The sequence below is a fragment of the Macaca nemestrina genome, chromosome 12 (genome assembly GCF_043159975.1).
Source record: "Macaca nemestrina isolate mMacNem1 chromosome 12, mMacNem.hap1, whole genome shotgun sequence".
NCBI lineage: Eukaryota > Metazoa > Chordata > Mammalia > Primates > Cercopithecidae > Macaca > Macaca nemestrina.
Window position 1 is genome coordinate 77,152,852 of NC_092136.1, and position 25,339 is coordinate 77,178,190.

At 39.7% G+C, this 25,339-nt stretch overlaps 1 protein-coding gene across 4 annotated transcripts in view; it reads right to left on the reverse strand.

The window, feature by feature from the left end:
• Positions 1–25,339, reverse strand: part of LOC105468804 (integrator complex subunit 4) — a 111,774-nt gene that overhangs the window by 80,833 nt on the left and 5,602 nt on the right. For 2 of the 4 annotated variants that reach the window (XM_011719181.2, XM_011719182.3), the window contains exons 3-4: positions 17,963–18,080; positions 15,204–15,310 (exon numbers count right to left, since the gene is read on the reverse strand). In XM_011719181.2, coding sequence (XP_011717483.2) covers positions 15,204–15,310; positions 17,963–18,080 — 225 coding nt within the window. Of the gene's footprint in view, positions 1–15,203; positions 15,311–17,962; positions 18,081–19,980; positions 19,999–22,867; positions 22,938–25,339 lie in introns of those variants that run through there. The other 2 variants (XM_071075347.1, XM_071075346.1) reach the window with 2 other exon arrangements.

The following is a 25,339-nucleotide window of genomic DNA, read 5'->3' on the forward strand; positions in this document are numbered from 1 at the left end:
TATTAATTAAAAAAAAACTGCTAAGTATCTGCAGATGCTGCTTTGGTGTTACACACTGTGTCAGGCCATTGAAGTATATTAATGGAGCAAGTAAGCAAACCACATCCCCAATAATAGACCAACAAAAATAAACTAGTTTACAATTTTGCTATATATTTAAAAAAATGGTTCTGCATATCAACAAAATCTGAGAATGAAGTTGAATAAGACAAAAATAACATACTGACCCATTCAGCATCGATATGGATTTTTTTTTCTTATAAGGGTCTCGCTCTGTCACCCAGGTTGGAGTGCAGTGTGGCGATCAGTATTCACTGCAACCTTGGCCTAACAAGCTTAAGAGATATTCCCACCTCAGTCTCCTGAGTTGCTGGGACCACAGGTGTGTGCCATGACACCTGGCTAATTTTTAAAATTTTTGTAGAAATGGAATGTTGCCATATTGCCTAGACTGGTCTCAAACTCTTGGACTCAGGTGATCCTTGATATGGATGGTTTTTTTTTTTTTTTTTTTTTGAGATGGAGTCTCGCTCTGTCGCCCAGGCTGGAGTGCAGTGGCTGGATCTCAGCTCACTGCAAGCTCCGCCTCCCGGGTTTATGCCATTCTCCCGCCTCAGCCTCCCAAGTAGCTGGGACTACAGGCACCCGCCACCTCGCCCGGCTAGTTTTTTGTCTTTTTAGTAGAGACGTGGTTTCACCGTGTTAGCCAGGATGGTCTCGATCTCCTGACCTCGTGATCCACCCGTCTCGGCCTCCCAAAGTGCTGGGATTACAGGCTTGAGCCACCGCGCCCGGCCGATATGGATGGTTTTTAAGGACAGATGACAACTTGGTGTATTCTGTATGCAGATTCTAATGGATACCCTCTTTTAACAAGACCTTTGTTCTCCCAGAAAAATCTTTACAAATAGGAAAGAAAGCAGAAGACCCTCAATTTCAGCTGTGCAAATGCTACACAAGAAAACTGCATTAATTTCCTGTCAAGTCTTTGAACTATGTCTATTCGTCTCTCAAATGAGGATTAGCTATCCAACAAGTAAAATGATTAAGGAGAGGATAAATGAGCAGAACTTTGAAAAGTATCCAAAAGCATGACTTTCTTCCTACTGTGATACAAAGAATACAACAAAGTAACATCCTGTATTTAAAAATTATTATAAAGAGACCATTTAAACTTCAAAAAATAATGATTATAGTATAACATAGTAAATAAAACAGGAGATGAATGGAAGGAAGGAGGAAGGAATGAGGAAGGGAGACTGGAGGGAGGAAGGGAGGGAGGGAAGGAAAGTAGGAAGAAAAGAAGAGAGGGAGGGAGGGGAGGCAAGCTCTTTTTATGGTGATAACAAAGTCAGGAAAGATTTAATAACAGTTGCTAAAATGGTGGGTAAAGTTTGATGAGGAAGAGCATATTTACATAATCTCAAAGTATCTCTCCACAAATTATCTATTTTTGATTTTAATATTTTATTATTATAGTCATAATTATATATATTTACGGGATAAAATGTGATACTTTGATACATGTATGCAATGTGGAATTATTAAATCAAGCTAATTAACATATATCCATCACCTATCATTTTTTGTGGTGAGACATTTGAAATATTCACTTAGGTTTTTTGTTTTTTAAGAGACAAGGTCTTCCTCTGTCACCTAGGCTGGAGTGTAGTGGTACGATTATAGCTCACACAGCCTGGAACTCCTGGGTTCAAGCAATCCTCCTGACTCAGCCTGAGACTACAGGTGCACGCCACCACGCCCAGCTACTTTTTTTACTTTTGTAGAGACAGAGTCTCGCCATGTTGCCCAGGCTGGTCTTGAAATTCCTGGGCTCAAGCAACCCTCCCACCTTGACCTCACAAAGTGTTGGGATTACAGGTGTAAGTCACTGCACCTCCCTCCTCTTAGTTATTTTTAAATATACATTATTGTGGACTATAGTCACCTGCTATGTAATAGATCTCAAAACCTATTCCTCCTATTCCTCCTGTTGAGCTGAAACTTTGTAACCTTTGACCAGCAACTCTCCACTCCCTCACTTTACTACCGCTCCCAGCCTCTGGTGATCATCACTCTACTCTCTGAGTTCAACTTTTTAAAATTATACATATAAATGAGATCATGTGGCATGTGTTTTTCTGTGCTTGGCTTATATCACTTAGTATAATGTCTTCAAGATTCACACATGTTGACACGAATGACAGGATCCCCTTCATTTACAAGGCTGAAAAGTATTCCATTGCATGTTATATACCACATCTTCTTTATCCATTCATCTGCTGATAAACAGGTTGATTCCACACACTGGCTATTGTGAACACTGATGCAATGAACATTGGAGTGCAAGCATCCCTTCAACATACTGATTGCAATTCCTTTAGATATATACCCAGAAGTAGGATGGCTAGATCACATGCTAGTTCTATTTTTAGTTTTTTGAGACCTTCATCTTGTTTTCCATAAATAACTGTACTAATTTACATCTTTGCCAACAGTGTACGAGGGTTTCCTTGTCTCCCCATGCCAACACTTGTTATTGTTCATTTTTTTATAAAAACCATTCTAATAGATGTGAGGTGATATCTCATTTAATCTGCAATCTGCATTTTCCCAATGACTAGTGATGTTGCACACTTTTTCATGAACCTGTTGGTCATCTGTATGAAGGGTCTGTTCTGGTCCTTTACCCATTTTTGTAGCCAGGTTTTGTTGATGTTGTTGCTACTTAGTTGAATTCCTTATATATTTTGGATATTAGCCCTTGTCAGATATATGGTTTACACTTTTTTTTTTTTTTTTTAACCTCTATGGGTTGTCTCTTCACTTAGTTTCTTTTCTTGTATAGAAACTATTTAGTTTGATACAGTCCCATTTGTCTATTTTTTGTTGTTGTTGGTTGCCTGTTCTTTTAAAGTCACACAAAAAAATCATTGCCCAGATCAATGCCCCAGAGCTTTCCCTGTGTTTTCTTCTAGCAGTTTTGCAGTTTCAGGTCTTTTGTTTACATCTTTAATCCACTCAGTTCAAGTATGTATATGACATAAGGGTCTAATTTCATTCTCCTGCATATGAATGACCACTTCTCCCAGCATCATCTATTGAATAATTGTCCTTTACCCAGTGTATGTTCCTGGCACCACTGTCAAAAATCAGCTGACCATAAATGCATGGGTTTGTTTCTGGCTTTCTATCCTGTTCCTTTGGTACTGTTTTTATGCCAGTACCATGTTGTCTTGACTACAACTGCTTTATATTTTGAAAACAGGGAATGTAATGTCTCTGGCTTTGTTCTTTTTGTTCAAAATTCTTTTGTGGTTTCATACAAATTTTAAAGATTTTTTTTCTATTTCTGTGAAAAATGATACTGGAATTTTGACAGGGATTACACTGAATCTGTAGATCATTTTGGGTAGTATGGACATTTTAACATATTAATTCTTCCAACCCATGAATTTTAGGGAACTGCCATCCTGTTTTCCACAATGGCTGCACTATTTTGCACTACTACTATCAATGCACAAGGGTTCCAATCCTTGCCAATACTTTTTTCTTTTTGGCAATAGCTATCCTAATGGGTATGAAGTGATACCACACTGTGGTTTTGACTTTCTTTCCCTAATGATTAATGATTAGTGATATTAAGCATCTTTTCTTATTGGCTTATTGGCCATCTATATGTCTTCTTTGGAAAAGTAAGTTTCCTTAAGGAACTCATGACCCAATAGTCATAGTTACAAAAGAAATGCAACACATTATAACTGCGTTTGGAGATGGGGCCTTTCGGGAGGTAATTAAGGTTAAATGAGGTCATAAGGATGGGACTCTAATCCGACAGGACTGGTGTCCTTATGAGAGCTCTCTCTCCTCATGTACAGGGGAGAGGCCATAAGAGAACACAGCGAGTAGGCAGTTGTCTTCAAGCCAGGTAGAGAGCCCTCACTAGGAACTGAATTTGCCAGCACCTTGATCTTAGATTCTAGACTTCAGAAACATGAGCAATTTCTGTTGTTTAAGCCATCCAGCCTGTGGCATTTTGTTATGGCAGCCCTTAGAGAGGTATATCCCAGAAGTGAATTGCTGGATCATATGGCAATTCTATTTTTAATTTTGGGGATCAAATAACTCTATAATCAAAACCTGGCAGACACCACCTTAGCCAAGTATCAAAGGCAACATCATCAACGAGTCAAACGTATGTGCCTCATGATATGACACATTGTGAGGGACACAAAATTATTTGTTATATTCTTGTCAAAATGCATTGGCTGAATCTAAACTGAAAATATCAGATAAAACCAGATTGCAAGACATTTTACAAAATAAATGCCCTACACTTCTCAAAAATGTCAAGGTAATGAAAGACAAAGAAAGGTTGAGTGATCTTTTCAGATTAAGGAAAACAAAAGAGACATGAAAACTAAGTATAGTCATGCATCAATTACCAAAAAGGATACATTCTGATAAATGCATCATTAGGTGATTTCATCACTGTGCCAACATCAAGAGTGTTCTTACCCAAACCTAGATTGTAAAGCCTACTACATCTAGGCTACATGATATAGCCTAATGCTCCTAAGCTATAAACCTGTACAACATGTTACTGTACTGAATATTGTAGGCAACTGTAACATAATGGTAAGTATTTGTGTAATCTAAACATATCTACACATAGAGAAAGTAGTACAGTAAAAATATAACCTTACGTTATAATATTACTGTTATACTATATATACTAATATACATTACATTGTCGTATATGCAGTCCATCCTTGACTGAAATGTCATTATTAAGTGATGCATGCTGTAATTGATACCCTTAAAAAATACATATGAAGCATTTACTTCGGTGGAAAAAGGGCATGATTTCTCCAATTTACTTAAATGGTACATTATTCAGCTGTAAAAAGGAAGAAAATCCTGACACATGTTACAATGTGGATGAACTTTGAGGACATTATGCTAAGTAAAATAAGCTAGGCACAAAAGGACAAATATTGCATGATTCCACTTACATGAAATCCCTACAGTAGAAAAATTTATAAAAACAGTATATAGAATGGTGGTTGTTAGGGACTAGGGGATGGGGAGTTATTGTTTAATGGGTATAGAGTTTCACTTCTGCAAAACAAAAAGAGCTCTGTCAGTGAAAGGTGGTGATGATCACAAAACTCTGTGAATATACTTAATGTCACTAAACAGTATGTTTTAAAATGGCTGACATAGTAAATTTTATATTATCTCTATTTTATGACAATTTTATTAAAAACTTAAACACTTAATTACCATATGACCCCAAAATTCTGCTCCTTAGTATTCATCCAAGAGAATTGAAAACATGTAGTAAGCAAAAATTTGTAAGTGAATATTCTTAGTATACATCCAAGAGAACTGAAAACACATATTAAGCAAAAAACTTGAAAGTGAATATTCATAGCAGCATTATTCAAATCAGCCAAAACGTGGAAAAAAATGTAAATGTTGATAAATTCACCAAAATTCAGTGAAGTATAATTTTTTTCCTTATATTTATTTATTTTGAGACAGAGTCTCACTCTGTCACCCAGGCTGGGGTGCAGCAGCGTGATCTCAGATCACTGCAGCCTCTGCCTCCCTGGTTCAAGTGATTTTCATGCCTCAGCCATCAGGGTAGCTGGGATTACCACCACACCCAGCTAATTTTTATATTTTCAGTAGAGACAGGGTTATCACCATGTTGGCCAGGCTGGTGTCAAACTCCTGGCCTCAAGTGATCTGCCTGCTTTGGCCTCCCAAAGTGCTGGGATTACAAGTGTGAGCCACCACGCCAGGCCTGAAGTATAAATTTTTAATAGTTGTGATAAGATATAATACGCATACCATGCAATTCTCCCAGAGAACATATGCAATTCTCCCAGACAACACGTACAATTCAACAGTATGTATGTATATGTATGTATGTATTTATGAATGAATGAATAAATGACAGCGCCTCACTCTGTCGCCCAGGGTGGAACGCAGTGATGTCATCATAGCTCACTGCAGCCTGGACCTCCTGGGCTCAAGCAAGCCTCTTGCCTCAGCCTCCCAAAGTAGCTGAAGCTACAGATGTGCACCATCACACCGGCTAGTTCTTTTGCACAGATGAGGTCTCATTGTGTTGCTCTAGCTGATCTTGAACACCTGCACTCAAGCGAGCTTCCCACCTTGGGAAGCATTAGGATTACAGGCATGAGCTACTGCACCTGGCCAATTCAATGCTTTCAGTATTGCACATATATGCACAACTATCACCACGGTCAGTTTTCAAACATTATCATTACAGAAAGATCCCCCTCCTGCAAAAAAAAAAAAAAAAAAAAAAAAGCCATTCTGTACCCTCTAGCTATCAATTCCCATCTCTCTGTTTGCCTAAGTCCTAACCAACCACTAATGTACTTTCTGTCTCTATAGACTTAACCTATTATGGAAATTTAATATAAACTGAATCATGTAATAGGTGGTCTTTTGTGTCTGGCTTCTTTCACTTAGCATAACGTTGTCAAAGTCCGACGAAATTGTAGAATGTATTGGTATTTTATTCTTTTTAATGGCCAAATAATATTCTAATGTGCATTATTTATCAATTCATCAGTTGATGGTCATTTGACTTGCTCCCACCTTTGACTATTGTGAATGCTGCTGCTGCAAACATCCATAGGGCCAGGTGCAGTGGCTCACGCCTGTCATCCCAGCACTTTGGGGGGCTGAGGCGGGCAGATCACCTGAGGTCAAGAGTTCGAGACCAGTCAGTCCAACACGGTGAAACCCCGTCTCTACTAAAAATACAAAAAAATTAGCCAGGCGTAGTGGCGAGCACCTGTAGTCCCAGCTACTCAGGACACAGAGGCAGGAGAATTGCTTGAACCCAGGAGGCAGAGGTTGCAGTGAGCCAAGATCACACCACTGCACTCCAGCTTGGGCAACAGAGTGAGACTCCATTTGGGGAAAAAAAAAAAAAATTCATATACAAACTTCCGAGTTAATATGTTTCAGTAGTTTGTTGGCAGGTATCTACAAGTAGAACAGCTGGGTCCTATGGTAAGGCTATTTTTAATTTTTTGAGGAACTGCCACACTGTTTTTGAAAGCAGCTGAGTGAACACTAGGCGCAGTGGCTCACTCCTGTAATCCTAGCACTTTGGGAGGCTGAGACAGACAGATCTCTTGAGCTCAGGAGTTCAAGACCAGTCTGGGTAACACGCCAAAACCCCATCTCTACAAAAAATACAAAAATTATCCAGGCGTGGTGGCATGCACCTGTAGTCCCAGCTACTTGGGAGGCTGAGGCAGGAGGATCACTTGAGCCTGGGAGGCAGTTTTATTACAGACATCCTAGAAATGTGAGATGGCATCTAATTGTGGGTTTTTTGTTCTTTGTTTTCAGACAGACTCTTGCTCTGTCACCCAGGCTGGAATGCAATGGGAAGATCTTGGCTCACTGCAACCTCCGCCTCCCAGGTTCGAGCCTCATGCCTCAACCTCCCGAATAGCTGGGATTACAGGCGCCCACCACCACACGTGGCTAATTTTTGTATTTTTAGTAGAGACAGGGTTTCACCATGTTGGCCAGGCCAGTCTCGAACTCCTGACCTCAAGTGATCCACCCGTCTTGGCCTCCTACAGTGCTGGGATTACAGGCGTGAGCCACAGCACCCAGCTCATTGTGGTTTTGATATGCATTTCCCTAGTGACAAGTGATGTTAAGCTTTTGTGTTGTTTATCTCTTTTGTGTATCAAGACTTTGGAGAAATACCTATTCAGATCTTTTGCCCATGTTAGTTTAATACTTTTTTTTTTTTTAATTTGCCACTTTCCCTTCTCTGTCATGTTTTTAATTGGGTTATGTGAATTTTTATTATTGGGTTGTAAGGGTTCCTTAGATAGTCTAAATACAATTACCAGCCAGGTGAGGTGGTTCACACCTGTAATCCCAGCACTTTGGGAAGCCAAGGTGGGTAGATCACTTGAGGTCAGGAGTTTGAGGTCAGCCTGACCAACATAGTGAAACCCCATCTCTACCAAAAATACAAAAAACAGCTGGGCACACGCCTGTAATCCCAGCTACTCAGGAGGCTGAAGCAGGAGAACCACTTGAACCTGGGAGGCAGAGGTTGCAGTGAGCTGAGGTCAAGCCACCACAGCACTCCAGCCTGGATGACAAAGTGAGACTCTGACTCAAAAAAAAAAAAAAAAAAAAAAAATACAATTACCTCATTATATATATGATTTACAAGTATTTTTTCCTATTCCATGGGTTGTCTTTTCTCTGAAAAACAAGTTTTCAGTTTTAGTGAAACCCAATTTATTAACTTTTTTCTTTTATTACATGTGCTTTTGTTACATCTAATAATCCACTGCCAAATCCAAAGAAATGAAAATTTACCACTATATTTTCTTCTTAGGGGTTTATAATTTTAGCTCACATATATTCAGGTCTTTGATTCATTTTGAGCTAATTTTTGCATGGTGTGCGGGAAGTTTCCAGCTTCTTTCTTTTACATGTCCCAACACCATGCATTGAAAAGACAATTTTTTTCTCCACTGAATAGTACTGGCATCCATATAGAAAATCAGTTGACCAAAGACACATGAGTTTATTTCTTCTCCTTCTTCTTCTTTTTTCGTTAGAGACAGGGTCTTGCTGTGTCACTCAGGCTGGACTGCAGTAGCACAGTCTCGGCTCACTGGCAGCCTCAACTTCCCAGGCTCAAGCAATCCTCCCATTTCAGCCTCCCGAGTAGCTGAGACTACAGGCGCACACCACCATTCCTGGCTAGTTTTTATATTTTTTGTAGAGATGGGGTTTTGCCATGTTGCCCAGGCTGGTCTCAAACTCCTGGGCTCAAGTGACCTGCTCACCTCAGCCTCCCAAAGTAGTGGGATTACAGGTGTGAGCCACCACACCTGGCCAATTTCTTGACTCTCAATTCTTTTTTTTTTTTTTTTTTTTTTACTTTTTTTTTTATTTTGAGACAGAGTCTCACTCTGTCGCCCAGGTTGGAATGTAGTGGTGCGATCACAGATCACTGCTGCAACCTCCATCTCCCGGGTTCAAGCGATTTTCCTGCCTCAGACTCCCCAGTAGCTGGGATTACAGGCGTGTGCCATCACACCTGGCTAATTTTGAATTTTTAGTAGAGACAGGGTTTCACCATGTTGGCAAGGCTGGTCTCAAACCCTTGACCTCAAGTGATCTGCCTACCACAGCTTTCCAAAGTGCTAGGATTACAGGTGTGAGCCACCATGCCTGGCCTTGACTCTCAATTTTATTCCATTTATCTTTACATATACCTTCATATAGTACCATAGTATCTAGATATTACTGGTGCTTCTTTTGCTAGATTTATTCATAAGTGCTTTTTGTTTTGTTTTGTTTTTGTTTTTGTTTTTAATAGAGATAGGGTCTCGTTCTGCTGCCCAGGCTTAGTGGAGTGGCATAATCAAGGCTTATAAGGCTCACTGCAGCCTTGTCTTCCTGTGTTCAAACAACTCTCTCTTCAGCTTCCCAAATAGCTGTGACTACAGGCATGTGCCACCATACCCGACTAATTTTTTCCCTTTTTAGTAGAGATGAGACCTCACTGAGTTGCCCAGGCTGGTCTCCAGTTCCTGAGCTCAAAAGATTCTATTGTCTCAACCTCCCAAAGTGCTGGGATTACAGGCAAGAGGCACTACCACACCCAGCCATAAGTATTATTTTTGATGCTACTGTAATTGAATTGTTTTCCTGATTTCATTTTCATATTATTCACTGCAAGTGTATATAAATACAATTTATATTTTGTAGGCTGATTTTGTATCCTGCAAACTTGCTAAACTCATTTATTACTTCAAACAGTTTTTTAGTGGATTCCCTAGGATTTTCTACATACAAGGTTATGTCACCTGTGAATATGAGGAGATAATTTTACTTTTTCCTTTCCAACACAGAGGCCTTTTATTTCTTTTCTATGCCTAATACACCTGACAAGAACCTTTAGCACAATGTTAAACAGAAGTGAAGAGAAATATAATGACCTATTTATTTTGTTTCTCATTTTAGGGGAAAAGCATTAAATCCGTTCAAATTAAGTATGATGTTTCCTGTCAGTATTTTTTCTTTTTAGATTCTATTTATGAGGGTCAGGAAGTTCCAGTCTATTCCTGACCTATACTACACTAAAAGCCTAAAAATATTACAAGATATTTTATGCGTTCTTACAATACAAGGGTGTTAAGAGTTTGTTAAATACTTTTTCTTCATTTATTGTTATGGTCATGTTTTTTATCCTCGATAGTGTATTACATTCATTTATTTTCAGATACTAAACCAACCTTGCATTCCTGGAATAAATCCCACTTGATTATGGTATATACTCCTACTTGCATGTTGCTGGAGTTGATTTGCTAGTATTTTGTTAAAGATATTTGGATCCACATTCGTAAGAGTCACTGGTCTGTAGCTTTCGTTTCTTGTGATGTCTTTTGTCTGTTTCTGGTAACTCATAGAATGAGTTTGGAAGTGTTCTCTCCTGCTCTATTTCTTGGGAGAGTTTGTAAAGAATTTTCATTAATTCTTATTTCAATATTTGGTAAAATTCACCAGTGAAGCCATCGAGGCCTGAGCTTTTCTTTGTAGAGATTTGTTTAGTTGTTTTTCTTAATCACTAGTTTAATTACTTTCCTTGTCATAGATCTATTCAGATTGTCTATTTCTTTAGTCATTTTCAGTAGTTTTTGTCTTTCTAATAATTTGTCCACTTCAACTAAGTTATCCAATTTATTGGTATACAATATTTCTTTTCTTTTTTTTTTTGAGATGGAGTCTCGCTCTGTCGCCCAGGCTGGAGAGCAATGGCACAATCTCAGCTCACTGCAACCCCCGCCTCCCAGGTTTCTCCTGCCTCAGCCTCCTGAGTAGCTGGGATTACAAGCATGCACCACTATACCTGGCTAATTTTTGTATTTTTAGTAGAGACAGGGTTTCACCATGTTGGTCAGGCTGGTCTCAAACTCCTGACCTCCTGATCTGCCCACCTCAGCTTCCCAAAGTGCTGGGATTACAGGCGTGGGCCACTGCACCCAGCCTACGATTTTTCATAATATTAACTTATAATCCTTTTTAGTTCTGTCAGGTCTGTAATAATGTCTTTTTTTTTTTTTTTTGAGCCAAGGTCTTGCTCTACCACCCAGGCTGGAGTGCAGTGGCACAATCACAGCTCACTGCAGCCTCAACCTCCCAGGCACAGCAATCCTCCCATCTCAGCTTCCCAAGTAGCTGGGACTATAGGTACAAGCCACCACACCCGGCTAATTTTTTTGTTTTTTATAGATATGGGTCTCCCTATGTGACCCAGGCTGTTCTTCAACTCTTGGGCTCAAGTGACCCTCCTGCCTTGACCTCTCAAACTGCGGGATTACAGACATAAGCACCGCCCTAGACAGTATCCTCGCTTTTCCTTTTTTTCCCCTAATATGTCCATCTTCTGGTCCTCTCATTTCTGAGTCTAGTAATTTGAGTCTTCTCTCTCTTTCTTGGTCAATATAACTAAAGGTTTGTCAAATTTGTTGATCTTTTCAGAAAAGCAAATTTGGTTTTGTTGATTATCTGTTGTTTTTCTATTCTCTGTTTCATTAATTTCTACTCTAATCTTTAGTATCCCCTTCCTTCACATGCTTTAAGTTTAATGGGCGCTTCTTTTTCCGGGGTCTTAAGCTGGAAGGTTAGGTTACTGATTTTAGATCCTTATTCTTTGTTATTTAAGATGGGCACTTACAACTATAAACTTCTATAAGCACTGCTTTAGCTGCATCATTTTCTATTTTATTCATCTCAAAGTATTTTCTAATTTCCCTTTTGATTTCTTCGTTGACTCATTAGTTACACAGAAAAGTATGTTGTTTAATTTCCACATGTTTGTGGGTTTACTAAATTTCTTCCCATTAATTTATAATTTCGCCTGTAATCCCAGCACTTTGGGAGGCCGAGACGGGTGGATCACGAGGTCAGGAGATCGAGACCATCCTGGCTAACACGGTGAAACCCCATCTCTACTAAAAAATACAAAAAACTAGCCGGGCGAGGTGGCGGGCGCCTGTAGTCCCAGCTACTCAGGAGGCTGAGGCAGGAGAATGGTGTAAACCCGGGAGGTGGAGCTTGCAGTGAGCTGAGATCCGGCCACTGCACCCCAGCCTGGGCGACAGAGCAAGACTCCGTCTCAAAAAAAAAAAAAAAAAAAAAAAAAATTTATAATTTCATCCCACTGTGGTCAGAAAACATACTTTGTATCTTTTCTATCAAGAGTAAATATGTGTATATAAATTACATCTCAATTACAAAACAAAAATTTTTAGGCACATTGTATGATAAAGTCATAAACCAAAATGGCATTTGGCAATAGAAACAGTGGTTGTAGTTATGAATCATAGATAGCCTTCATTACTGTAGTCTGAAAAAGCTTGTGACAGATTTGCCATTGACAAACAGTTCCAATTTTTATCCTATTAAGAACCTCTACAGGCTGGGTGCAGTGGCTCACACCTGTAATCCCAGCACTTTGCAAGGCCGAAGTGGGCAGATCACGAGGTCAGGTGATCGAGACCATCTTGGCTAACACGGTGAAATCCCGTCTCTACTAAAAATACAAAAATTAGCTGGGCACGGTGGCACGTGCCTGTAGTCCCAGTTACTCAGGAAGCTGAGGCAGGAGAATTGCCTGAACCCAGGAGGCGGAGGTCGCAGTGAGCCGAGATCATGTCACTGCACTCCAGCCTGGGCAACAGAGAGAGACTCTGTCTCAAGAAAAAAAAGGAACCTCTACAAATGATTTAAAAAACACACACACACAAACTCTATATGCTTAACTGGCAAAGGACATAAAAAGTTAATTCCCATGAGAGGAAATACAAATAAAGGAAAAACATGAAAAAGAAACCTCATTAGCAGTCTCTTCAAAAAAGAGATTTTTTAAAAATGAAGTATCATTTTCCACATACCAAATTAACAGGTTTATCTTTGATTTTTAAACATTAATATCTAATGCTAGAATAAAGCAGTGAAACTAGGCACTCTCATATACTGCCTGTGGGCATACAAATTGGAACACTTTGGAAAGCAATTTGACAAAAAGTATTAAGAGCCTTAGCTGGGCACAGTAGTTCACGCACGTAATCTCGGGCAACATAGCAAGATCCTTGTCTTTTATTCAAAAAAATAAAGAACACAGCCTTAAAAAAAATTCTAGGCCAGGCACTGTGGCTCATGCCTGTGATCCCAGCACTTCAGGAGGTCAAAGCTGGGGGATCACTTGTGTCCAGGAGTACGAGAGCAGCCTAGGCAACACAATGAGACCCAGACTCTATTCTTCTAAAAATTTTAAAAAAAAATGTAAAATAAATTCTAAATGTTTTCAATTAGTAATTCAGTAATTCTACTTTTGATAGTCTGTGTTTCAGATATAATTTTAAATACAGAAAATATTTTAGACTAGCAATATTCCCTGCAGTATTACTTCCAATTAAATAAATGGCTGCAATGTAAATTCAGTAATAGGTGAAGTTAAGTAAAAAGTATGGCTTAATTATTGGATATAATATTACACAGCCATTACAAATTATGTTTATAAAACACATATAAGAAAAAGACTTATGTTAGCAAAAAAGGAGCAAAATTACATGATTACAGCAATGTGTTTAAAGAAAAAACAACAGCAAATGATTTGCATACAGAAAAAAATCAGAAAGCCATATATCAAAAGACAAATAATGATTACCTTTGGGTAGTGAATTATGAATGCATTTTTCTTTATAGTTTTCAATATCTTTCCAAATTTTCTATCAGTACAAATTCTTAAAAAATACATTTAAGTATATAATAATATAAAATCTTATAGTTAAAAATATATTTAAAGCAGATTTAAGAAAGAGTTACTGCAGATATCACAACCCACTCATTATGACAACTCTCCAAAGCAAACTTCACAGATATATATTTTCTCTCACAGGGGAGATGTACTCACTCTCCCACACACATAATCCCTAGTTTTTCCTTTTTTTTGAAAGACAGAGTCTCACTCTACCACTCAGACTGGAGTGCAGTGGCGCAATCTCCACTCATATAACCTCTGTCTCCCAGGTTCAAGCAATTCTCCTGCCTCAGCCTCCCTAGTAGCTGGGATTACAGGCGTGCATCACCGTGCCCGGCTAATTTTTTTTGTATTTTTAGTAGAGGTTGGGTTTTACCACGTTGGTCAGGCTGGTTTCAAACTCCTGATCTCAAAGGATCCGCCCACCTCAGCCTACCAAAGTGCTGGGATTACAGGTGTGAGCCAGCACACCTGGCCCTATTTAAGCTTTTTGTATCGTACTTGTCAAAGAGTTTTTGTTTTTATGTATATTTGCTTTTTTACGATAAATCAAGTAGTCTTTCCTGGGACTCTGAAATAGCTTTCTAATTTCAAGAATATAATACTCTAACACAATTCAAATGCATTTGACTTTTTTATATTCTCAAAGTTATCAAAAAGATACAAAGTAAAATCAATTATACAAGGTTCTAAGGGTTACTGTGTATACATAAAAAGAGGCTAATTAACCTCCAAATTAAATCAAAAGGCACAATTAATGTATTAATACATGTATTTATTTTAAAATCAGAAAAAAAGAATGTACAAAACTTTTCCCATACATTTACTTGTGTATAGTTTGCCTGTTTATTGAAGCAAAAGGCATAATAAAAACAAAACAAGTTTGGGGTCAGAAAAAACAGAGTTTATACCCTGGTACTGCAACCTCCTAGCTGTGCAAACCTAGACAAATCAGACTCCATAAATCTTAATTTTCACCTCTGTAAAACAGAAATAACAGTACTTACCTGAAGGATTGTGAGGATGAAATGGAAAACTGAATACAAAGCACCATAACAAGCAGAGTGCATTATTAGGCACAATACACACAGTAACTATGTACTGTAATTATTTTCACTTGTCTTGAAAGGATGAGGAAATTCATTTTATAACAAGTATACTTAACTTTATTCCTAATCCAACACCAAGAGATGAAAAAATGAGGTAGCTCTTAAAACCATTAAAGGTCCTTAGCAGTCCTCAGTTACCGGTTTAGGATAGATCTGAGTAGATTTTATAGCTCTTACCACCTTTCCAGTAATGCAAAGCAGTTCAAGAAAGAAGAGCATTATACTCTTACCTTGCAGGCCACATCCACTAATCGCATCTGGATAGCTTGATTCTCTGGTAGCTTAGTGCCAATTGCAAGCAAAGTATCCAGCAGTTGAGCTAGGACTTGATGAGACTCTAGAGAGGGAGATGGAAAGTTGGCTTAGAAAATTTCAAAAGGGGATAACTATATAAACTAATTTACTTGGGTAAAGAATGTAGATTGGCTAGGTGCAGTGACTCACAACTGTAATCCCAGCACTTTGAGAAGTTAAGGCAGGAGAATCCCTTGAGCCCAGGAGTTCAAGACCAGCCTGGGCAACATAGAGAGACTCTGTTTCTACAAAAATAAATCTGAAAAAGTGAGTCAGCCAGGTGGTGTGCACCCAGAGTCCCAGCTACTCAGGAGGCCGAGGTAGGAGGACCGCTTGAGCCTGGGAGATCAAGGCAGCAGTGAGCCGTAATTGCGCCACAGCACTCCAGCTGGGGAAACAGAGCAAGACCCAGTCTTAAAAAAAACAGAAGAAAAAAAAAGTAGACTTTTGTCAACTGGGTTCTACTGTGTGATCCTTCATGCCCTCAACTAAAAGCTAATTTCCTAAAAATTCCTAAAGGGATCATGTTTAAATGTCTGAGTTCTCCACAGGATTGAGTACAGTTCTATATACATAGTGCGCTCCAAAAATGTTTAGTGCTGGATTGATTCAAGGAGTTTTTTCACACTAAGAAACAGAAAAAAAAAGGCCAGGCGCGGTGGTTTATGCCTGTAATCCCAGGACTTTGGGAGGCCGAGGCAGGCAGATCACGAGGTCAGGAATTCAAGACCAGCCTGACCAACATGGTGAAACACCGTCTCTACTAAAAATACAAAAAATAGCCAGGCATGGTGGCACGCACCTGTAATCCCAGCTACTCAGGGGGCTGAGGCAGGAGAATGGCTTGAACCCTGGAGGCAGAGGTTGCAGTGAGCCGAGATCGCTCCACTGCACTCCAGCCTGGGTGACAGAGCAAGACTCTGTCTCAAAAAAAAAAAAAAGGAAGAAAAAAACGTTTTCCATTGCCTTCAAGATAAAGTCCAAATATCCTAGAAGGCATATAATACATACACACCAGGCCTTCCATGATGTTTACCCTTGCCTGTCTTTCTAGCTTCATCTCTTTCAGGTCTCCTTTAACACTCTTTTTTCCAGCTACTTAAAATTCCATGTCCCCCTATCTTTGCTCAGGCTAACTTCTCAACATAGAATGCCTTCCCCCACACCTGACTCCATTCTTGACCCCACTCCCCACTGAACACCTAGTTATCCCTTTTTTTTCTTTTTTTTCCTTGAGACGGAGTCTTGCTCTGTCACCCAGGCTGGAGTGCAGTGGCACAATCTCTGTTAACTGCAAGCTTCACCTCCCGGGTTCACTCCATTCTCCTGCCTCAGCCTCCCAAGCAGCTGGGTCTATAGGTGCCCGCCACCACGCCCAGCCAATTTTTTGTCTTTTTAGTAGAGACGGTGTTTCACCATGTTAGCCAGGATGGTCTCGATCTCCTGACCTCGTGATCCACCCGCCTCGGCCACCCAAAGTGTTGGGATCACAGGCGTGAGCCACCGCGCCCAGTCTAGTTATCCTTAAAATGTCACTTCTCACATAGCTACCATAAGAATTTTCCATGGGAAAAAATGATACTTCTGTACTGAAGCAATGTTATTCTTTTGGTGCTTGTATTTATTTTATTTTATTTGAATTTATTTTTTGAGACAGGGTCTCACTCTGTTACCCAGGCTGAAATACAGTGGCATGATCATGGCTTACTGCAGCCTCAATCTCCTAGGTCGAAGCGGTCCTCCCACTTTAGCCTCCCAAGCAGCTGGGATAAAGGTGTGAGCAACCAGGTTTGGCTAATTTTTTATTATTTTGTAGAGACAAGATTTAATTATGTTGCCCAGACTGGTCTCAAATTCCCGGGCTCAAGGGATCCTTTCACTTCGACCTCCCAACGTTTTGGGATTACAGGCCTAGCCTAACCTGTGCCTAGCCTGTTTTAGTGCTTTTAAAAATATGTCTTGGCCGGGTGCGGTGGCTCATGCCTGTAATCCCAACACTTTGGCAGGCCGAAGCGAGAGAATCACAAGGTCAGGAGATTGAGACCATCCTGGCTAACATAGTGAAACCCTGTCTCTACTAAAAATACAAAAAATCAGCCGGGTGTGGTGGCGGGCACCTGTAGTCCCAGCTACTCCAGAAGTTGAGGCAGGAGAATGGCATGAACCCAGGAGGCAGAGCTTGCAGTGAGCCGAGATCGTGCCACTGCACTCCAGCCTGGGAGACAGAGTGAGACTCCGTCAAAAAAAAAAAAAGAACGTTTCTTGATGAAACGAGTACTACATGTTCAGTTACAGGTTTCATTGTAAGCTGAAATAATCTTTTTAGAAAGCAATAGGGTAATACATAGCAAGGGTCATTAACATGTTTGGACTTCCGGACTCCGGCCTGGAGTCAGGCTGTTCAACATATCAAGGCCCTGCCGCAAAATAAAAAACAAACAAGCAAAAAAAAAAGGGACAATAATATCTATATCATATGTAAACTACCTCAAATATATGGTACTTGGCCAATAAATGAGTTATTAAGAGAGAAACTGTACTTCTACTCTAATGTAAATATATATACATGGTTTCATTAAATTATCCTCAAATTCCTTTTCAACAACAACCAACATAACAAAATTTTGTCCTAACTTCTATAAGAAAGAACTAAAGATTTCTGCTCTGACTATAGAGCTTTTAAATTGCAACTTACTTTCATTCTGCAGGATGTTAATAGCATCATCCATAATGCAGTCTGGTGAAAATCCTGCTGTCTTTGATAATAAACCCAACAATGATGCAATTTTCAGTCTCACAGATGGATCATTCTCCTGGAAAAAAAGAAGCAATTATCACTTTGATGCTTTACACTTAGCTAACCAACAAACAGGAATATGGAAAATTAACATCCCAAAAGAGATTCAATGATCCAAGTATTCTATGGCATCATTCCTGAAAAATTAATTTTATATACTTCTGGAGAGACAGCTACTTATTTATTTATTTATTTATTTATTTATTTATTTATTTATTTATTGAGATGGAGTTTTACTCTGTTGCCCAGGCTGGAGTGCAGTGCGCAATCTTGGCTCACTGTCAACCTCTGCCAGGGAGATGGCTTTCTCAGTTGATACATTACATCCAAATGTTGCAAAGTGAATGAGAACTTTTCTATGCCATTCTGATGTCACTAACTTCTAATAAAAAATGTGCTGTTGGCATTAAAAGTACCTGACCTCCACTGAGTAGTCATGTTAGATAGACACAAGTCACAGCAACTTGCACCAACAACACTGGGGATACAACACTGCTGCCAGCACCACTGCTCTTGGAGTCCCTGGAAGGTGAGTGTGGCAGCTACTACTGCTATCACCAGAAAGAATCTTTCATTCTACCTCTTTTTTTTTTTGAGACAGGGTCTCACTGTCTCCCAGGTCACAATGCAGTGGCGCAATCATGGCTAACTAGAACCTTAACCTCCTGGGCTCAAGTGAACCTCCAACCTCTGCCTCCCAAGTAGCTAGGACTACAGGTACATGCTACCACACCTAGCCACTTTTTTTTAATTTTTAGTAGAGATGAGCTTTTGCTTTGCTGCCCAGGTTGGTCTCAAACTTCTGAGCTCAAGCAATCCTCCTGCCTCGGCTTCCCAAAGTTCTGGAATTACAGGTGTGAGCCACCGTGCTCAGTCCTACCTGCTTTTTTGAATCACCAGATCCTGATTAAAAGTCTGGAGGAGGCAAGTGTGACTGTCTGAGTATAAGTCTTGTGCCTGGGCCCGAGCTGCAGGGGAGACTGACAAAGAAATTGTCTGACTGTTTTAGCTTAGAGAGTGAGAGGTGGTTTCCAATGGGCACCAAAATTCCTGTGGTAAGAAATTTCTTCCAAAGACAAAAAGGAATGCTCTCTTGTTCACTGCCATATCTCAATATAGCACAATACCTGACACTAAAAAGATCAATAAATATATATGAAATGAGAGGCGAAAAAAAGTACCTTGCCGGTGCTGAGAATAGATCATCTTTCTATACTAAAGACAAAACTAATTAAGTGTATGCTGAAAGGATGAGGTACTTTTCAAATAAGACCAACTCCCCACCTCCTATATTCAGTTTCTAAGGAGGTCACCAGGCACAATAAGGAGGCGTAAAGCAGAGGAAGGGGCAACAGATACAGCGTTGGCATGCTATGCCACTTATTATGCATATAACAGAGACAAAATGTAGAATGAGACCGGGCACAGTGGCTCATAATTCCAACACTTTGGGAGGCCGAGGCGGGCAGATCACCTATGTCAGGAAGTTTGAGACCAGACTGGCCAACATGGAAAAACCCTGTCTCTACTAAAAATACAAAACTTAGCCGGGCATGGTGGCGCACACCTATAGTCCCAGCTACTCAGAAGGCTGAGGCAGAAGAATCACTTGAACTCAGGAGGCAGAAGTTGCAGTGAGCCGAGATCACGCCACTGCACTCCAGCCTGGGCGACAGATTGAGACTCTGTCTAAAAAAAAAGAAAAAAAAAATGGTAGAATGGTGGTGGTTGCCAGGGGCTGGAGGGGGTGCAATGGAGGATTACTGTTTAATGGGAAAGAGTTTCAGTTTCAGTTTTACAAGATGAAAAGAGTTCTGGAGATGGACGGTGGTGATGGCTGCATAACAATATGAATGTACTTAATACACATGAACTGCACACTTAAAATGGTTAAGAAAATAAATTTTAATTGTTACCACAACTAAGAAATGATTAGCCAGGCATGGTGGCACATGCCTATAGTTCCAGCTACTTGGGAGGCTGAGGTGAGAGGATTGCATAAGCCTGGGAGGTGGAGGTTTCAGTGAGCCGTGATCGCACCACTGCACTCCAGTCTGGAGTGAGACCTTGTGAGAAAAAAAAGAGGGGAGGGAGGAGAAAATAAATGAAAATGAAAAAAAAAAAAGAGATAAGAGAGCATCTGACCTAGTGATATTCCTTATCCATCTGGATACTTTACTCAAGTTCTTTTACTTTCTGAAATAATCCCTTAGCACTCCTTCTACTATGACACATAAATGATCTCCTTCACACCTGAGCTAAAAACAGAATTACCTCCAGGGAAGCCTTCTCTAATAATTGTTTCTTCTGACCATTAAAACTGTCCTGGTTCAGGCTTGCATCACCTTTCTCCAAACTTAGAGTCTTCTAATTGGTCACTCTAACTCCAGTCATCCAATTCCTTTATCCTCCATACTTTCCCTCAGAGTGACATTTCTAAAACAAAAACTGACAAGGTAGAATACAAGGCCCTTTAGAATTGGATCCCTTCCAAATCTCCTGGTCTTATCTCTTGATGAGCTCCCAACCTAAAATCTGCACCAGCCAAACTAGTTGCATTTCTTCTAATGTGATAGCGTGTCTCACATCTCCATGCCCATGTTACGGTTGCTCACAACTAAAATGTCTTTCCCCCTGTTTTCCAACTGGCCAAAATCTATTTTTAGGACTTTTCTCAAGCATCACTACCACTCTAAAATGCATTTCTGGAACACTGCTTCCAAAAATTAATCACCCCCTTCTCTGAGGCCATATCATAACCTACCCCTTTCAGAAGACCTGAAACAGTATATTATTAATTCATTTCTTATTTACTCAAGACTCAGATCAGGGATTACATCAGATACATCTCTATTACCAACATAAAGCACAAAGTTTGGCACAGAATAAGTATTCAGACATGCTGAGCAAATGAAAAAATGAGCAAATGGAAAACTTTAGCACTTACTATCTACATACTACATATATGGTCTGCTGACTACACTGCTAGCCCCTAAAGGACAAGGAACATGTCTCATAGCTCTGCATCCTCCATAGCTACTAGCACAGTAGCATAAGTGAAGAATCAATGTGTGAAATAAGTTCAGATACTACTGCCTGATCACAAAAAAAAAAAAGTAGGAAAAAGCAGAAGCCAGAGTAGTTTTATCCACTAAAATATTAATATAAGATACCACATTTCTGGACAGAACAAAAGAAAGGATAAAAAACACTATGGTCGTCAATCTAGAACTGGGTCCATCTGGCATCCCTCTTCATTTCTTTTGGAGCTAGGGTCCACTTGATTAATGCACGCAGCAAGGACTGATTAAAGTGCTTGAGAGCTGACTTCAGAACACCTGAGTTAAATTTTGCTTTTAGACATGACAAAAGATTGTTTTTTAAGAGTCTTCACCACATTTATGCAGCCAACAGACACATGAAAAAATGCTCATCATCACTGGTCATTAGAGAAATGCAAATCAAAACCACAATGAGATACCATCTCATACCAGTTAGAATGGTGATCACTAAAAAGTCAGGAAACAACAGATGCTGGAAAGGATGTGGAGAAATAGGAAAGCTTTTACATTGTTGGTGGGAGCATAAATTAGTTCAACCATTGTGGAAGACAGTGTGGCAATTCCTCAAGGATCTAGAACTAGAAATACCATTTGACTCGGCCATCCCATTACTGGTATATACCCAAAGGATTATAAATCATGCTACTATAAAGATACATGCACACATATGTTTATTGTAGCACTATTCATGATAGCAAAGACTTGGAACTAACCCAAACGTCCACCAACGATAGACTGGATTAAGAAAATGTGGTACATATACACCATGGAATACTATGCAGCCATAAAAAAAGATGAGTTTATGTCCTTTGCAGGGACATGGATGAAGCTGGAAACCACCATTCTCAGCAAACTATCACAAGGACAGAAAACCAAACACCACATGTTCTCACTCATAGGTGGGAACTGAACAGTGAGAACACTTGGACACATGGTGGAGAACATCACACACCAGGGCCTATCGGAGAGTGGGAGGCTGGGGGAGGGATAGCATTAGGAGAAATATCTAATGTAAATGATGAGTTGATGGGTGCAGCAAACCAACATGGCACATGTATACCTATGTAAAAAACCTGCACGTTGTGCACATGTACCCTAGAACTTGAAGTATAATAAAAAAAGTCTTCACCATTTAAAGATATAAATCGAAATTTATGATTAAAATAATATGATGCCAGGAATTTATTTTCATAAGAATCTGGTGGAGAAGGTGAGGGTAAAGAAGTAGAAGTGGATTGGAGGGAAGAGGGAAAATGAAACAAGTTTGGCCACAAAATGATAAATTTTGAAGCTGGGTAACGGGTACATGGGAATTAATTAAACTATTCTCTCTACTTACATAGTATATATTTGAAATGTTCCATAACAAAAGGTTTTTTTTTTTTTTTTTTTAAAAACCGAAGTTCAAATCTATACCTTCCATTTACTAGCTGGGTGACCTTGAATACTAAACAGCGCTAAGCTTAGTTCCATTATCTGGAATTTAGAGATAACAATGGTGCTGTCATCAGGATTAAATAAAATATTACATATGGAAAGTGCTTTACAAACTCTAACAAGCAAACTAAATGTTAACTGCTCTTAGAAGTATTATTATAGATTATCATTGGTAATAGAACTTTAATATAATAATAATGGTAGATATTGCTAAGAAAAAGACTAACGGAAAATAGATCACTGAGAGATTGAAAACTTCTTGAGAACAGAAATCCTGATTTTGGCCAGATGTGGTGGCTCACACCTGTAATCTCAATCCTTTGGGAGGGCCAAGCAGGAGGGTTGCTTGAGCTCAGGAATTCGAGACCAGCCTGGGCAACACAGAGAGACTCCATCTCTACAAAAAAAATTAAAAAGAAAAAATTAGCTGGGAGTAGTGGCATGTGCCTGTAGTCCCAGCTCCTCAGGAGGCTGAGTTAGGAGGATGGCTTGAGCCTGGGAGTCCAGACTGCAGTGAGCAGTGACCGCGCCATTGCACTCTAGACTGAGAAACAGCAACACTCAAACAGATGCCAGGCACAGTGGTTCATGCCTGTAATCCCAGCACTTTGGGAGGCAGAGGCAGGTGAATCGCTTGAGCCCAGGAGTTTGAGACCAGCCTTGGCAACATGGTGAAACCCCAACTCTATCAAAACTACAAAACTTTAGCCAGTCTCATAACCCAGTCTCTAGATAGATAGATATGATTTTTAAAAAATTTTTTTAAAGAAAAGAAAGAACAACAAAAAAAGAAAGCCTGATTTTATTCATGTAAAACATAAGTGAAACATTTATAATGTCCCTTCAATGTTCCAAGGAACCTGCCAGGCACTGGGATAGAGATTAATGGATCTGCAGCCTCTGAATTTAAGGAGCTCAAAGTCTGAAGGAGATAAACACATATGACAAACAATTGCAAAGCATAAAACTTAATAATTGTGCTAATAGGACACTGTCCAGTGCCCAGAACGTCTGATATCTATTTGCTGAGTAAAAAGTGTCAATTCATTTATTCATTCAACAAATATTTATTTTACCAGGCACTGTTCTTGATTCTGCAGAAACAACAATTAAAAAAAATAAAAATCCCTGCTCAAGGCAAGCTTATGTTCCTGTACGGGGAAATGGACAAGGAACATAATTAACAAGAAATTATACAGAATATTAGAAGATGGTAAGTCCCATGGAGAAAACAAAATCAAGGAAGGGGACTAGGAAGTGCTGGGTGGCGATAGGCAGTTTCGATATGAAACAGAAGGGTAAAGGAAGACCTCAGTGTAACGGTGACATTTGCATGCTGATAGCTGCAATATGAAGTACAACTCACCATTTATAACACAGTCTTAAAATTGTCAAAGATATGCTTAACCTAAATATAACAAAGCCTACAGGTCTAACTTTCAGTTCATAGTAAATACAGAGAACAGAGGACAAGCTAATCCTCAAAAAAGTAAATGAATTCAGAAAACAAGACATTTTACAAAAGAACTGTCTCAGTTTATTCATCAAATCAATGTCACCAAAATAGTAACTGTTGTAGGTTTTTTAAAAAGACTAAATGCCATGTGGGGACCTGGTTTGCCTTTTGATTTGAACACATCAACTATAAAAAGATATTGGGGGAACAACTAAAAAAATCTAAATATCAACTAATTCTTAGATGACATTAAAGAATTACTTAACTTTATTCATTATGGTTAGGTGGTTATGTTAAAAAATAAAAAGTCCCTCTACTTTCTCACAGCAGTGAGAAAAAAAAAGAAAAGAAAACAACAGGCCGGGCGCGGTGGCTCAAGCCTGTAATCCCAGCACTTTGGGAGGCCGAGACGGGCGGATCACAAGGTCAGGAGATCGAGACCATCCTGGCTAACACGGTGAAACCCCGTCTCTACTAAAAAATACAAAAAACTAGCTGGGCGAGGTGGCGGGCGCCTGTAGTCCCAGCTACTCCGGAGGCTGAGGCAGGAGAATGGAGTGAACCCGGGAGGCGGAGCTTGCAGTGAGCTGAAATCCGGCCACTGCACTCCAGCCTGGGTGACAGAGCGAGACTCCGTCTCAAAAAAAAAAAAAAAAAAAAGAAAACAACAAAAAGATATCCCTTTTTAATAGATATGTAATGAGATAATTAGAAAAAAAATGACATATCTTTTAAAAATGCATCAAAACAAGGCTGGGTGCGGTGGCTCACGCCTGTAATCCCAGCACTCTGGGAGGCCGAGGCAGGTGGATCACCTGAGGTCTGGAATCGAGATCAGCCTGGCTTACATGGTGAAATCCTGTCTCTACTAAAAATACAAAATTAGTTGAGCGTGATGGCATTCGCCTGTAGTCCCAGCTACTCGGGAGGCTGAGGCAGGAGAATTGCTTGAACCCAAGAGGCGGAAGTTGCAGTGAGCCCAGACGGTGCTACTGCACTCCAGCCTGGGCAACCGAGTGAGACTTATCTCAAAAAAACAATAATAAAATAAAATAAAATTCAGCGAAACAAATAGAGCAAATTTGGCAAAATTACTAATAACTGTTAAATTCTAGGAATGGGTATTTGGTAGGTGACTACAGTATTTTATCTACTTTTCCATAAGCTTAATAATTTGGGGGCTGGGTGTCGTGGTTCACACCTGTAATCCCAGGAATTTGGGAGCCCAAGGTGGGTGGATTGCTAGAGCTCAGGAGTTCGGGATCAGCCTGTGCAACATAGAAAGCCCTGTCTCTACAAAAAAAAAAAAAATTAGCCGGG